The 17001-nt window shown below is 38.7% G+C and overlaps 1 protein-coding gene across 1 annotated transcript in view; it reads right to left on the bottom strand.

The window, feature by feature from the left end:
* Nucleotides 1–17001, bottom strand: part of SLC2A13 (solute carrier family 2 member 13) — a 515435-nt gene that overhangs the window by 409147 nt on the left and 89287 nt on the right. The window contains exon 2 of the mRNA XM_069584615.1: nucleotides 15115–15274. Within this exon, the coding sequence (XP_069440716.1) occupies nucleotides 15115–15274 (160 nt within the window). The remainder of the gene's footprint in view (nucleotides 1–15114; nucleotides 15275–17001) is intronic.

The raw sequence follows: 17001 nt of genomic DNA, 5'->3' as shown, positions 1-17001 counted from the left end.
AAGGAAAGTTATGACCAAACTAGATAGCATATTCAAACGCAGAGATATTACTTTGCCAACAAAGGTCCGTCTAGTCAAGGCTATAGTTTTTCCTGTGGTCATGTATGGATGTGAGAGTTGGACTGTGAAGAAAGCTGAGGGCCGAAGAATTGATGCTTTTAAGCTGTGGTGTTGGAGAAGACTCTTGAGAGTCCCTTGGACTGTAAGGGGATCCAATCAGTCCATTCTAAAGGAGATCAGTCCTGGGTGTTCACTGGAAGGACTGCTGCTAAAGCTGAAACTCCAGTACTTTGGGCACCTCATGCGAAGAGTTGACTCATTGGAAAAGACTCTGATGCTGGGAGGGATTGGGGACAGGAGGAGAAGGGGACGACCCAGGATGAGATGGCTGGATGGCATCACCGACTCAATGGATGTGAGTTTGAGTGAACTCTGGAGTTGGTGATGGACAGGGAGGCCTGGTGTGCTGCGACTCATGGGGTTGCAAAGAGTCAGACATGACTGAGCAACTGAACTGAACTGTACTTTTATTTTATGATTCAACATATGGTCAATTTCACAGAATGTCTGATATAAATTTGAAAAAGAATGTGTACATTGCAGCTGTCAGGTACGGCCATCTACAAATGTCAACTATGGTTAGGCAGTTAAGAGTGTTTTCTAGTATTTTTATAAACTTAATTTTTGTCTAGTTGCCCTATCAGTTGCTAAAAGAGTTAAAAATTCTCCAAATATGAGCCTGAGTTTGTCTACTTCTTCCTTTAGTTCTATGATTTTAAAATCTTGTTTGTTGTTGTTGTCATCAGTCAGTTGTGTCCGACTCTTCTGTGACCCCACGGGCCATAGCCCACTAGACTCTTTTGTCCATGGGATTTCCCAGGCAAGAACACTGGAGTGGGTTGCCATTTCCTTCTCCAGGAGATCTTCCAGATCCAGGGATCAAACCCATGTCTCCTGCATTGGCAGGCAGATTCTTTACCACTGAGTCACTAGGGAAGCCCTTAAATGGTGATAAAATATACAAAATAAAATTTCCCATTTTAATCATATTTAAGTGTATAGATCTGTAGCATTGAGTACATTCACAATGTTGTACGATACGTTCTTTATCATTTTTAATTCTGATGAATTGACTCTTTTAGCATTATGCAATCTAAATAATCTCTGGTAATACCACATCTCAAAGTCTACTTTGTGTGTTTATGACTATAGCCACACGAGCTTTCTTATACTTACAGTTTGCACAGTCTGTCTTTTGTCCTCCTTTCACTTTTAACCTGTCTATGCCATTTTATTTAAAGTGTATCTCTTTTGAACAACATAAACCTGTGTCATGCTTTTTATACAAAATGATAATTTTTTACATTTAATGTAACTGTTGCTGTAATTGGATTTTAAGTTCACCATTTTGCTATCTGCTTTCTATTTATCCCATCAGCTATGTATTTTTTTCTTGACTTTGTTCAGATTATACAAATATTTTAAATAATTTTATTTTAATGCTTATAATGACTCCTTAGCTATAACTTCGTAATCTATTCCAGTGGTTCTTTTCAGGATGAAACATGCATCTTAATTTATCATTCTACCTAGAGATAATATTGTAACTCTTCACAAATGTGCATAATTCCGTTTACTGGGCCCAATTATTTTGCTGTTGTCACCATATACTTTATAATTTACATACATTACAAGTTGTACAATACATATAAACAATCATATCTTTCAAAGAATTTGAGAGATGAAAATAACAAAGTTTTTGGCCTCTTATGATAGCCACTATTCTATCTCCCTCCTATAGGGGAGTTTCACCTAATGTCATTTCCCTTCTCTGAAAAATTTCCTTAGCATTTCTTATAATGCAGGAGGTCTAGTGTGAACAGACCTTCCTAATTTTAGATTATCTGAAAATGTTTTATAAGCATAATCTTGGGTTTTGTCTACCTTGACCATTTTTTTTTTTCAATTAAGGGTCACACTTTCTGTTTATCTGCACATCTAACAATTTTATTGTGTTTTGAAAATTGTGGATAAACTCTGAAGACTCCAGATCTTGTTCTCTTCTGAAGAATACTGACTTTTTTTTATTAGGTACCTTGTATCTGTGGAGGCTTGGTTTTACACTTGGTCAGTATAAATCTGCTTTCAGTTTTGGCTTGTTCTTAGGAGATATTCCTTAAGCAAACAACAAAGCTTTACACCTAAGGTATGGTGCTTCTAGGATTTCAATGGAAAACTCAAGGTGTTGGCCCTTCTAACCTGGTAGGTTTCAAATTCCAAATATGTCCTTCCTCCTATGGGCAGGAAATAAAATCTCTCTCATCTTTCACCATCTTTTAACTATTGTTTTCTGCAGGCTCCATGGAATCTCCCTTGTAATATTCATAGTTCAGGTATCTATAAAGTATTTGTAGCAAATTAATATTTATATTAATTTGAATATGATAATTAATTAATCCCTGATGGCTCAGATGGTAAAAGCATCTGCCTACAATGCAGGAGACCTGGGTTCGATTCCTGGGTTGGGAAGATGCCCTGGAGAAGGAAATGGCAACCAGTGTTCTTGCCTAGAAAATTCCATAGACAGAGGAGCCTGGTAGGCTACAGTCCATGGGATTACAAAGAGTCGGACACGACTGAGTGACTTCACTTCACTTAACTTCAATATTCATATATGGAGGCTTCCTCCAATATGGGTCATTTTTTTCCTGGATTTTCCCCTCAAATTTCACGTGCTCTGGCCACCCCCAACTCTAGCCACTGACTAGAAGGCTAGACAGGACAATAAAACTACTGCTTTTTAGTTAAGTTCTCACTACCCAGTATCATGAATTGAGGGTTGGTAGCTCAAACGGTAAAGAATCTACCTGCAATAAGGAAAACCCGGGTTGCATCCTTCGGCTGGGAAGATCCCACGGAGAAAGAAATGGCAACCCACTCCAGTATTCTTGCCGGGAGAATCCCATAGACAGAGGAGCCTGGTAGGCTACAGTCCATGGGCTCACAAACAGTCAGACAGGACTGAGCGACTAACATTTTCACTCAGAGAAAAGGTCATAGGTGTATGCCTCACCATGAACTGTTCCCTACAAGGATCAAATGTCACTTCAGAACTCTCCAGTGCTTTAAACAGTTTTCTTTTTTTTTTTTTAAATTCTGTCTCCGACTTATAATGGTTATCTTCAGTGGAAGTTCAGTTCAGTTCAGTTCAGTCGCTCAGTTGTGTCCGATTCTATGTGACCCCATGAATAGCAGCACACCAGTCCTCCCTGTCCATCACCAAGTCCCAGAGTCCACCCAAACCCATGTCCATTGAGTTGGTGATGCCATCCAACCATCTCATCCTCTGTCGTCCCCTTCTCCTCCTGTCCTCAGTCTTTCCGGGAATCAGGGTCTTTTCAAATGAGTCAGCTCTTCACATCAGGTGGCCAAAGTATTGGAGTTTCAGCTTCAAAATCAGTCCTTCCAGTGAACATTCAGGACTGATTTCCTTTAGGATGGACTGGTTGGATCTCCTTGCAGTCCAAGGGACTTTCAAGAGTCTTCTCCAGCACCACAGTTCAAAAGCATCAATTCTTCGGTGCTCACCTTTCTTTATAGTCCAACTCTCACATCCATACGTGACCACTGGAAGAACTATAGCCTTGACTAGTCGGAACTTTGTTGGCAAAGTAATGTCTCTGCTTTTTAATATGCTGTCTAGATTGGTCATAACTTTCCTTGTTATGCAAATTAGTCTCATTAGCAAACTATATTAACTTTTTACCTGGAAATTTCAGATAGTTGAATGTGGTTTTTACTGCTAGCTTTATGCAAGATAGAGACTCAGTCTAAGATTTTGGGGGTAGACAACAGCAAACAAACTTATGAACATTGAAGAGTTAGTATGTTCTTCACTATTAACTCATTTGATTCTCACAATAACATTGAACAATTGCTGAAGCATTTGCTAAATGAGGATGTTAGTGCTTAGATAAAGCAATCCATGTACTGTTAAAGCAAGTCTCAAGTCTATACTCTGCTACCTTTATGATAAACAGTCACACATCTTCAGTCTGAATTCTGTCAATAATATAATTACAAATATCTTTAATATTAAGATATTCTCTTGTAAACAGGCTGTTAACCAAATTCATCTATCTTAAAATGGCCAATGTTGTAATTTATAAGAGTTCTCTCTCCAAATATATGTGCTTAACAATATCATCCTCTTTTAAATATGATTCTGAAAATTATCTTATGGACATGGTTTTTAAATTATAAAATATTATGAGGGAGAGAACCTCATAAATTTATTTCATCTAAAGTAATGCTGGTTTTTAAAAAATTATTTTCTAAGACTCTCAATAATCAAAGTGAACTCAAACAACGCTACTGTTAAATAGAGCACAATGGATTCAAGGTTCTATTCATACTTAGAAGTGGGAATGTGGGAAAACTAGCCTTCCCACTTCACTTTCAAATACCCAAATAGTAATCATGGGCCTCCCACTAGCCATTCTGAAATGCCCAAACATGATTGGCTCTTTCATACTACAGGGCCTTTAGAAATTAGATTTTATGCAGAGTTTCCTTCTCCCTCATTCTCTCTGGAACTCTTCTATTCATAAAAGACTCAGCCCACATATCATTCTACTGTTAAGGTATTCTTTCCCCTTGACAGTTCCCATAACACTATGATTTACTTATCATGTCAATTTAAAGTCTCTCCTTCACTAGCATGTGAGGTGCTTGATTGATTAAGGGCAGGTACATTTCTGTTTTGTTTTGGGTATTTTTTTTTAACTTTTTATTTTGTATTGGGTATGGCACCCCATTCCAGTACTCTTGCCTGGAAAACCCCATGGATGGAGGAGCCTGGTAGGCTGCAGTCCATGGGGTCACTAAGAGTCGGACACGACTGAGCGACTTCACTTTCACTTTTCACTTTCATGCATTGGAGAAGGAAATGGCAACCCACTCCAGTATCCTTGCTTAGAGAATCCCAGGGATGGGGGAGCCTGGTGGGCTGCCATCTACGGGGTCGCACAGAGTCAGACACGACTGAAGCGACTTAGCAGCAGCAGCAGCAGCAGGAGCAACAGGAGCAGCAACAATGTTGTGATAGTTTCAGGGGAACAGCAAAGGGACTCAGACGTACATACACACATATCCGTTCTCTCCCAAAACCTCCTCCTATCCAGGCTGCCAAATAACACTGAGCAGAATTCTGTGTGCTATAAAATAGGTCCTTATTGGTTGTTCATTTTAAATATAGTATTGTGTTCATGACCATCCCAAACCCCCTAACTAGGACAGTTACATTACTTATTGCTCTTTCTATCTCTAGTGCCAAGTACAACAGAAGTATATAGTAGGTACCAAATATTTTTTTGAATGACTGAATGATTTCCATACTAACCAATGTCTCCAAGAGTATCATGTCAATACCTCACATCAATATTCTGGCAGTATTCAACAGGTTCCCTAAACCTATCCAAGAGCCAGAGTTCCATAAATTCTGGACATCACAGTTATCTTAGTCATTGACTCACTTTATGCCATGATCTGCTTAAAAAGTATTAGCTTCCCTTTGCTTGTAAGAGGAGGCAACTTCCTCCAGGATTCTTGCTTGGAAAATTCCATGGACAGAAGAGCCTGGTGGGCAGCAGTCCATGGGGTCACAAAGAGTCGGACACAACAGCACACGCACAAACACAAAACCTCCAGCCCAGAATTCACAGACCTCTACAATCTGGCACCAATCTACTGTGTACATTATCACTTCAATTTAAAGCCTCCTGATGCTGCCTTCATCCATCCCACATTCTGCCATTTTCACCTCAGTCCCCATAAAGTGAAGTCACTCAGTTGTGTCCGACTCTTTGTGACCCCATGGACTGTAGCCTACCAGGCTCCTCCATCCACAGGATTTTCCAGGCAAGAGTACTGGAGTGGGTTGCCATTTCCTTCTCCATTTCCTTTTCTTCAGTCCCCGTGAATCCTACCAATTCTTCAAAGCTCAGCATAAGTCTCACGTTGTCCATGAATCAGCCTTGTCATTCTCCAGAAAAAAAATCTTGTATAGATGTAACTAGTCCCATGGACAGAGGAGCCTCGTAGGCTGCAGTCCATGGGGTCACTAAGAGTCGGACACGACTGAGCGACTTCACTTTCACTTTTCACTTTCATGCACTGGAGAAGGAAATGGCAACCCACTCCAGTGTTCTTGCGTGGAGAATCCCAGGGACGGGGGAACCTGGTGGGCTGCCATCTATGGGGTCACACAGAGTCAGACACAGCTGAAGCGACTAGCAGTAGCAGCAGCAGCAGCACTAATACTTTGTGCTTTTATTCATCGCCTTTATTACCTCAAATTTTCCTTCTACAGCTGAAAAAAGAAAAGGAAAATAAAAGAACATCATATGAATGATGAAACATACCAAAATACCCAGCACACCTGGATACTTTGCAAACAGTTTTATATAGTCTACTGAGGTGAAATAAGATAACTGTAATATAAAAATAAATAAATTGGAGAATAAGTAAAAGCCAATATAAAGGAGAATAATTTAGCCCTTCTTTAGGTATACCATTATTTTTAATATAAATCACATGATGATTTATGTATTTGTAAATAGAGGAACACTAATTTGAAAATCAGTTCTGTCCAATAGAGAAGAACAAAGAATGTTCTGGAATGCAGACAGGCATATTATTTTGAGGGAGGTAAAGTCTCAGAGGCTCAGAAACCACTTTTCTTTCTCTTATTTTATGCTCAATAAGAAATGCTTATGATTAATAATCTTGCTTTCCAGCTATCTGCAAAGGGTATCTATTCCCCAAGGAAATTAATGAATTGGCACCTGGCTTTATAATCAATATCTCTTTAGTTTGGTTAAGAGTCTATTCCCTGGAGCCCAGTCAATTTTACCTTAGTTCAATAAACACTTACTGAGCAATTATTATGTTTCAGGCCCTTTTCTAGACCAAAAAATGAGTACAAGGTCAATGATATTAAAAAGCTTCAAAGTGAAATAAATAAACAGAATAAGCAAATGGTTCAAAATAGTACAATCAGTATAAAAGTGAAGCCACATACAAAGCATTATGAAAGGACAAAGGGACAAAAACAGATTCACATGATATTAAAAAGAAAGATTTAAAGGAGGAACAAGAATTGAACTGGTAAAGCAGGAAAGGGTAGAAAGACTAATCAAGGCAAAGTGAGCAGAAGGAAAAAACAAACATGAAAAACAAGATGTGACTGATGTATAGAGTTTATAGGCATACACCTATATTGTATAAAGAAGGAGGGAAGGTGATAACAATAACCTAAAAAATCTAGGAAAACAGATATTGATTGGATAACAAAAAAGACTACAAGCTGTGATGAATAGCCTAATTTCTTTCTGTAACAAATGGGGAATCTTTGAAGCAGTCGCAGGTCCAGATAAGTATTTTAGACCAATTCTGGTGGTGGCAGAAAGTGAATTGGGACCAGATGCCATGATCTTCGTTTCCTGAATGTTGAGCTTTAAGCCAATTTTTCGCTCTCCTCTTTCACTTTCATCAAGAGGCTTTTTAGCTCCTCTTCACTTTCTGCCATAAGGGTGGTGTCCTCTGCATATCTGAGGTTATGGATATTTCTCCCAGCAATCTTGATTCCAGCTTGTGTTTCTTCCAGTCCAGCGTTTCTCATGATGTACTCTGCATAGAAGTTAAATAAGCAGGGTGACAATATACAGCCTTGACGTACTCCTTTTCCTATTTGGAACCAGTCTGTTGTTCCATGTCCAGTTCTAGCTGTTGCTTCCTGACCTGCATACAGGATTCTCAAGAGGCACTTTTCTATATGTTTATAGAGTGCCAAACTTTAACTCAACAATTAAAACAGAAAACCTTTCTTTGCTTGAGGGTAGTGACTAAATCTCATCATGCTCAATAAGCACAATTTAAAAGTATTAGCACAGAAAATGGCAAAGAGTGATAAAACTTCCTATCCACGGGTGTTAACTACCAAAATAACTCTGTCATCTTTATAAGATGGCATCTGGTCCCATCACTTCATGGGAAATAGATGGGGAAACAGTAGAAACAGTGTCAGACTTTATTTTGGGGGGCTCCAAAATCACTGCAGATGGCGACTGCAGCCATGAAATTAAAAGACACTTACTCCTTGGAAGACAAGTTATGACCAACCTAGATAGCATATTCAAAAGCAGAGACATTACTTTGCCGACTAAGGTCCGTCTAGTCAAGGCTATGGTTTTTCCTGTGGTCATGTATGGATGTGAGAGTTGGACTGTGAAGAAGGCTGAGCGCTGAAGAATTGATGCATTTGAACTGTGGTGTTGGAGAAGACTCTTGAATGTCCCTTGGACTGCAGGGATATCCAACCAGTCCATTCTGAAGATCAACCCTGGGATCTCTTTGGAAGGAATGATGCTAAAGCTGAAGCTCCAGTACTTTGGCCACCTCATGCAAAGAGTTGACTCATTGGAAAAGACTCTGATGCTGGGAGAGATTGGGGGCAGGAGGAGAAGGGGACGACTGAGGATGAGATGGCTGGATGGCATCACGGACTCAATGGACGTGAGTCTGTGTGAACTCCAGGAGATGGTGATGGACAGGGAGGCCTGGTGTGCTGTAATTCATGGGGTTGCAAAGAGTCGGTCACAACTGAGCAAATGAAATGAACTGAACTGAACTGAACTGAAATGATATCAGATACAAAAATAAAATCTTTCACAGAATTATCAGTCTTCAGGGAAATGCAAATCAAAGTCACAAGATGCCACTTCATAAACACTGAGACGACTACCATGGAAAAAGAAAGATAATAAACATTTATTAGGATATGGAAAAACTGGAACTCTCACACACTGCATTATGGGAATGTGAAATAGAGTAGACACTGTGGAGGATAGTCTTCCAGTTCCTCCAAAGGTAAACATAGTTACCATATGACCTAGCAAGTCTACTCCTAGGTATACACTTGAGAAATTGAAAATATATCTCCATCCTGCAACCTGTACACAGATATTCATAGCAGCATCATTTTTAATAGCCAAAAAGTCGAAATCAATCAAATGTCCATCAACAAATGAATGGCTACCTAATATGTGATCTATCCCATTGTTATTGTTGTTTAGTCACAAAGTCCTGTTCAACCTTTTGAGATCCATGGACTGCAGCCCGCCAGATTCTTCTGTCCATGGGATTTTCCAGGTGAATGGAATGGTTTACCAATTATATTTCAATAAATCTATTTTAAAAGACTGAATCTTTATTGATACTTTCAAAAACCTATTTCCCCTTTCCTCATGGAACCCAATGGTATTCTTCCCAGTATAGAATGTATGATAACACTACAGTGTTAGAAAAATATCAGTCTTCTACTGCCGAATATTCTACTGGCTAGAAAACTATCAGTCTTCTACTGGTCGATCTTCTGCTGGTAATTCTAGACAAGTTCATCTTCCAACAGTTCAGCAGAAAGCAATTTACATCTAAACAATAAGAGAACAGAAGCACTGACCCATCAGGCAAGATAACGTGATTTAGCTTTTCAACAAAAACATCTTAGAAGTTTCTCAGTCAGTTTCAACTTCTGTGTATCTTAATTTGATTGTTATGTAAAAATGATCAGTAATCACATTTTAGCTAATAAATTCTCAGAAGCTGAATGAGGGAAAAGGTGGGTAGATATCAAGTGAAAAAAACAGGCTCTAATTTATGTCATCTAATAACCATGTCGAATGGTTTGCTTGGAAACAAACCGAGATCATTCTGTCATTTTCAAGACTGCACCCAAGTACAGCATTTCAGACACTTGTTGACTATGAGGGCGACTCCATTTCTTCTAAGGGATACCTGCCTACAGTAGCAGATATAATGGTCATCTGAATTAAACTGGCTCATTCCCATCCATTTTAGTTCACTGACTCCTAAGATGTTGATATCCACTTCTACCATCTTCTGCTTGACATGTTCAATTTACCTTGATCCACAGACTTAACATTCCAGGTTCCTATGGAATATTGTTCTTTACAGCATCAGACTTTACTTTCACCACCAGAAACATCCACAGCTGAGCATCATTTCCATGTTGGCCCAAACACTTCATTTTTTATGGAGCTGTTACTATTAATAATGGTCCTTCTCCAATTACATATTGGACACATTCTGACCTGGAGGGCTCGGCTTTTCATATTGTCGATGGAGTTCTTCAGGCAAAAATACTTAAGCCAGTTGCCATTCCTTCTTCAGCAGACCATGTTTTGTCAGAACTCTTCCCTATGATCCATCTGTTTTTGGCATCCATGCATGGCATGGATCATAGTTTTCCTGAGTCACACAAGCCTCTTGGCCATCATAAGACTGCAATCTCAAAAACAACAGAATAATCAAGGTTCGTTTCCAGGGCAAACCATGCAACATTACAGTAATTCAAGTCTATACCCCAAGCACTGATACTGATGAAGCTGAAGCTGACAAGTTGCATGATGATCTAAAACCCCTTCTCAGTTCAGTTCAGTTCAGTCGCTCAGTCATGTCCGACTCTTTGCAACCCCATGAATTGTAGCACGCCAGATCTCCCTGTCCATCACCAACTCCCGGAGTTCACTCAGACTCACGTCCATCGAGTTAGTGATACCATCCAGCCATCTCATCCTCTATTGTCCCCTTTTCCTCCTGCCCCCAATCCCTCCCAGCATCAGAGTCTTTTCCAATGAGTCAGCTCTTCACATGAGGTGGCCACAGTACTGGAGTTTCAGCCTTAGCATCATTCCTTCCAAAGAAATCCCAGGGCTGATCTCCTTCAGAATGGACTGGGTGGATCTCCTTGCAGTCCAAGGGACTCTCAAGAGTCTACTCCAACACCACAATTCAAAAGCATCAATTCTTTGGAGCTCAGCTTTCTTCACAGACCAACTCTCCCATCCATACATGACCACAGGAAAAACCATAGCCTTGACTAGATGGACCTTTGTTGGCAAAGTAATGTCTCTCCTTTTCAATATGTTATCTAGATTGGTCATAACTTTCCTTCCAAGGAGTAAGCGTCTTTTAATTTCATGGCTGCAGTCACCATCTGCAGTGATTTTGGAGCCCTCCCAAAATAAAGTCAGATATGGTTTCCACTGTTTCCCCATCTATTTCCCATGAAGTGATGGGACCAGATGCCATGATCTTCGTTTCCTGAATGTTGAGCTTTAAACCAACTTTTTAACTCTTCTCTTTCACTTTCATCAAGAGGCTTTTTAGTTCCTCTTCACTTTCTGCAATAAGGGTGGTGTCATCTGCATATCTGAGGTTATTGATATTTCTCCTGGCAATCTTGATTCCAGCTTCTGCTTCTTCCAGCCCAACATTTCTCATGATGTACTCTGCATATAAGTAAAATAAGCAGGGTGACAATATACAGCCCTGACGTACTCCTTTTCCTATTTGGAACCAGTCTGTTGTTCCATGTCCAGTTCTAGCTGTTGCTTCCTGACCTGCATATAGGTTTCTCAAGAGGCAGGTCAGGTGGTCTGGTATTCCCATCTCTTTCAGGATTTTGACAGTTTATTGTGATCCACAAGTCAACACCTTCTAGAACTAAGAAAAAGATGTCCTTTCCATCACAGGGGATTGGAATACAAAAGTACGAAGTCAAGAGATACCCAAAATAATAAGCAGCTTTTGCCATGGACTACAAATGAAGCAGTGAAAAGGACAAGAGAGCTTTGTCAAGAGAACACGTTGGTCACAATGAACAGCCTTTTCCAACAAACCAAGAGATGACTCTATACATGGATATCACCATGTATGTCCATGTGTAGAGTCTATACCAAATGGGACTCTGCACATGGACTTTGATTTTGGATGGTCAATACCAAAATCAGATTGATTATGTTCTTTGCAAGCCCAAGATGGAAAAGCTCTATTCAGTCTGCCAAAACAAGACCTGGAGCTGACTGTGCTTCAAATCATCAGCTCCTTACTGCAAAATTCAGTCTCAAGTTAAAGAAAATAGGGAAAACCACTAGGCCATTCAGGTATGACCTAAATCAAATTCCTTATGATTATACAGTAGAGGTGACAAATAGATTCAAGGGATTAGATCTGGGAGATAAATTTTGCAGAACTAGGAACAGAGGTTCAAAACATTGCACAGGAGGCAGTGAAAAAAGCCATCCCAAATAAAGAAAAAGAATTGCAAGAAGGCAAAGAGGATGTCTAAGGAGGCTATACATATAAGTTGAGGAACGAATATAAGCAAAAGGCAAGGGAGAAAGGGAAAGATATATCCAACTGAAGGTAGAGGTCTAGAGAAGAGCAAAGAAAGATAAGAAGGCCTTTTTAATTGAACAATGAAAAAAAAAAAACAGAGGAAAACAAAACAATTGGTAAGACTAGAGGTCTTTTCAAGAAAACTGAAGCTATCAAATGAACGTTTTATATAGGATGGGCATGAAAAAGGACAGAAATGCTAATGACCTAACAGAAGCAGAAGAGATTAAGAAGAAGAACCAAGAATTCACAGAAGAACTATACAAAAAAAGCTCTCAATGATCTGGATAACCACAATGGTGTGGTCACTCATCTAGAGCCAAACATCTTGGAGTATAAATTCAAGAGGTGTTAGGAAGAATTATTAAAAACAAAGCTAATGGAGGTGATAGAATTTCAGTTGAGCTATTTCAAATCCTAAAAGATGATGCTCTTAAAGTGCTGCACTCAACAGGCCAACAAATTTGGGAAAACTCAGCAATGGCCACAGGACTGAAAGAGGCCAATTTTCATTCCAATTCCAAGAAGGGCAATGCCAAAGGATGTTCAAACTACTGAAAAACTGCACTCATTTCACATGCTAGCAAGGTTATGTTCAAAATCCTTTAAGCTAGACTTCAACAGTATGTGAATGGAGAATTTCCAGATGTACAAGCTGGGTTTCAAAGAGGAAGAGGAACCAGAGATCAAATTGGCAACATTAGTTGGATGATGGAGAATGCAAGAGAGTTCCAGAAAAACATCTACTTCTGCTTCATTGAGTAAGCCAAAACCTTTCACCATATGCATCACAACAAACTAGAAAATTCTTAAAGAGACATAAGTACCAGACCACCTGATCTATCTCCTGAGAAACCTGGATGTGGATCAAGAAGTAACAGAACCAGACATGGAACAACAGACTGGTCTGAAATTGGAAAAGGAGTATGACAAGGTTATATAGTCACCCTGCTTGTTTAAGTTTTATGCAGAGCACATTATGTGCAATGCACTGGATTTCACTGGATTTGGCTGGATGAAATATGAGCTAGAATCAAGATTGCTGGGAGAAATATCAACAGCCTCAGATATGTAGATGATACCACTCTAATAGGAGAAAGTGAAGAGGAACTCAAGAGCCTCTTGATGAAGGTGAACAAGGAGAGTGAAAATGCTGGCTTGAAACTCAACATTGAAAAAATTTCACATCATGGCATCCAGTACCATCACTTCATGACAAACAGGAAGAGAAAAAAGTATAAGCAGTGGCAGATTTTCTTTTCTTGGGCTCCAAAACCACAGCAGACATTGACGGGAAGCTAGAAATTAAAAGACACTTGCTCCTTGGAAGGAAAGTTGTGACAAGCCTAGACAGGTATTAAAAGGCAGATACATCACTTTACCGACAAAAGTCCAGGTAGTCACAGCTATGGTTTTTCCAGTAGTCCTGTATGGATGTGAGAGTTGGACCATAAAGAAGGCTGAGCGCTGAAGAATTGATGCTTTCAGAATGTGGTGCTGGAGAAGATTCTTGAGAGTCCTTGGACTGCAAGGAGACCAAACCAGTCAATCCTAAAGGAAATCAGTCCTGAATATTCACCAGAAGGACTAATGCTGAAGCTGAAGCTCCAATACTTTGGCCACCTTATGCGAAGAGTCAACTGATTAGAAAAGACCCAGATACTGGGAAAGATTGAAGGCAGGAGGAGAAGGGGATGACAGAGGATGAGATGATTGGATGGCATCACCAATTCGATGGACATAAGTTTGAGCAAGCTCCGGGAATTGGTGAAGGACAGGGAAGCCTGGATTGCTGCAGTTCATGGGGTCGCAAAGAGTCGGACAGGACTGAGCAATTGAAATGAATTGAACTGACGCTGGTAACAACTTATCATCTCCCTCTTTCTGTTCTTCTACAGAGAAGAAAAGAAAGACGAATTTCTTGCTTCTTCAATTTTCAGTAATCTTTCACTTTGTCAGACATTCATTCCTTCAGAGGTAGAAAGTGGCTTCTTAGCATCGGCAGACAGAGTTAATGCTTTAAAGAAATGTGCCCTCTCTTTATTTGTTTCTGACAAACATAGGCCCTCACTGACTTCTGTGAGTTTCTTCACATAACTTTTAATAAAACTTCATCAGTCTAAGTCTTTAATGACTCCGATTTATTGTGCCGCTTACATATATAAGTTTAATTCCCTATATCCACATAGCAGTAAACCATTTTTCTTCAGCTGTTAAGAGTTAATTTCAATACTTTAAGCATGATGAAAATATGCACCAGATTCTTTCTTGTGGAATATTTTATCTCCAGCACCTATACAGAGTATAGTGAAATTTTATTAAAAATTAAACCACTGGAAGAGTTACATGAATCTGTTTTTTTGAATACCATGAAGTATATCAAATATCAAGCCCATAATATCTTAAGTTTTAACATGAGATTGTTTTACAGAAAAAGACTGAATTCTCTTTCAGATCAGAATGTAGCTTCCTAAATCCAAAAAGGACATTAGTTATATCTGCAGTTCATAAATAGGTTGTCAATCACTGGTAAAATTGAAAAACTCCATGCATATTTATTGTTACATTCATTTTAAACAAACATTGCAAAATACCATACACAGTGTGAAAAATGTCACCTAAATGCTAAAAAATCCTGTAAATATCAATTCTTAATGATAGGTTCCTTGTCTATTATTAAAATAAATATCACCTTCTGGTCCACTTAATTTTGCTGAATACCATCACATATGAGTTAGCTGTAATGATTCAAAATATCTAGTTATGTTTTTTTTCCCCATCATTTCTCAATTTTTCTGCTATCCCCTGAAGTCATAATGTACTTGAAAATTAAATGTAAGAATGATTACAGACCTCCATCCATCTTTCTGAAGATAACTGAAGGCTCCATCAACAACACTTGCAAAGAACTGCCCTCCTGTGATGAAGAGCGTATTAACGGTGACTAATCGGCCTCTTAAATTGGGGGGTGAGACCTCAGCAATGTACACTGGCACCGTCATAGAAGCAATGCCTGTAAAGAAAGAAGGAAAAGTAAACGTCAGACATCACTCACGATTTCTGCTGTCATAGGTGTTAAGACAGACTGAGACATGTAGACACACATGTATGGGGGCTTAGTTTTCTATTTTAAACAAAGGCTTGCCACATATTTAAACATTTTGTTTATAACTAGTAACTACTGAATATAAGTAAAGACATGTTAAATACCAATCTATAAATATCATTTTTCATATTATCACTTGAAAGTCCACAAATGAAAGTAGTCCTAGAGATCTCAGATAACTTTAGAAAGCATGTTTAACTATCCTTTAAAACTTTATGAAGACTAAAAATAGGAAAATGCTCTCTAGATAGAATATAATCATTGAAATATCGTTAGTCCATATGGAAATGTAATCAGGCAATGGTGAGAATAAAAAATTATCCCCAAATACACATTAACTATTCAAAGTTATAAAAACAACAAAACTCTTAATTTCTTTCCTAATTAGATGTCCATACATTAGATCACCTTACTCAATTGGCTAGATGTACATTTCAGAAAGAGCCTGCAATGGATAATAATTTGGGAATTTACAGTCTTCAAAAACAGATGATCTTAACCATAAAATAGATGATTTGGGGAAAACATGTATTCGTTATATTTGCTTTAAAGTTTTTTCTATATAAAATTAATACAGTATAATCTATGGCAGCAATTCTCAAACTGCACTAGAATCACTAGTGCGGCTTTCTTTAAAAAAAAAAAAAAAAAAAAGGATACATTCACCTCAGCTACCCTAAGCCTATTCAGTAGAAAACTACAGAGGTGGGAGATGAGCCTGTCTTTTAAAAATCCTCCAGGTGACCCTGATGTTTTAAAACACCACGTGTTTAAAAACTACAGTACTATGGCATACAACTTTAAAACAATCTCAAATTATTTCTTAAAATAAAATCTTGGTCCTGCTGGCCATAGCTAGTTCTCTTCCCAGGGGCACTTCCAGATATGTCTGGTTATTTAACCAAAATCTAACATCTAATCAATACTCACCAAAAGCATAGTGAAAGCAATTAAGCAGGATTATCTCACATAATTTAATCTCTTTATACTGTAGACAATATAAATCAATGACCAGATGACACCATAACATCAATGGGTTGCATAATAGACCCATGTAGAGTTGTTTTTAATGAATTGATCTTTGTAATGCCAAAAAATAGCCTGCTGCAGTTGAAAGTAACAGCACTAAGAAACCTGTTGCTGTGCTTTTGGGGACAAAGACGACTATCGGGCTACAGCCCATGAAATGGTAAAAAGCTGGACATGCCTAAGTGACTGAGCACACACACATGCTTTCTGTACAAGGGCTGAAAAGGTGCCATTTACCACCTTCTGACAACAGGAGGAATTTCTCTCTAGTTTCAGTAGTTGCCAACAGTTATGCTTCTCAATAAGTGATTTGTGTTTCCTTAGGGGCATTATAAATCACAGAGCCATCTTTTATCTCCCGTATTATGTGGGAAGTCAGTGAGGCTCACTTCACCAAGTGTTTTGGACTTCATGGTTATTTATTTTGTGAGTTAAATTCCTTCCTGACACCACAATCATCTCCAATCTTATCTATTTTAAATATGTTTTGCTGTATATTTATTTGCATTGTTCAAAGGTAGCATAAATAATCAACAAGACTTAAATAGTACATATATCTACTTCTAGAATATATTCACTGTATTGTTGAAAACTACTGGTAAATA

This window comes from Ovis canadensis, chromosome 3 (genome assembly GCF_042477335.2).
Source record: "Ovis canadensis isolate MfBH-ARS-UI-01 breed Bighorn chromosome 3, ARS-UI_OviCan_v2, whole genome shotgun sequence".
NCBI classification, from domain to species: Eukaryota; Metazoa; Chordata; class Mammalia; order Artiodactyla; family Bovidae; genus Ovis; species Ovis canadensis.
The sequence above is the reverse complement of the archived record's forward strand: the minus strand, read 5'-3'. Positions and strand labels throughout refer to the sequence as shown.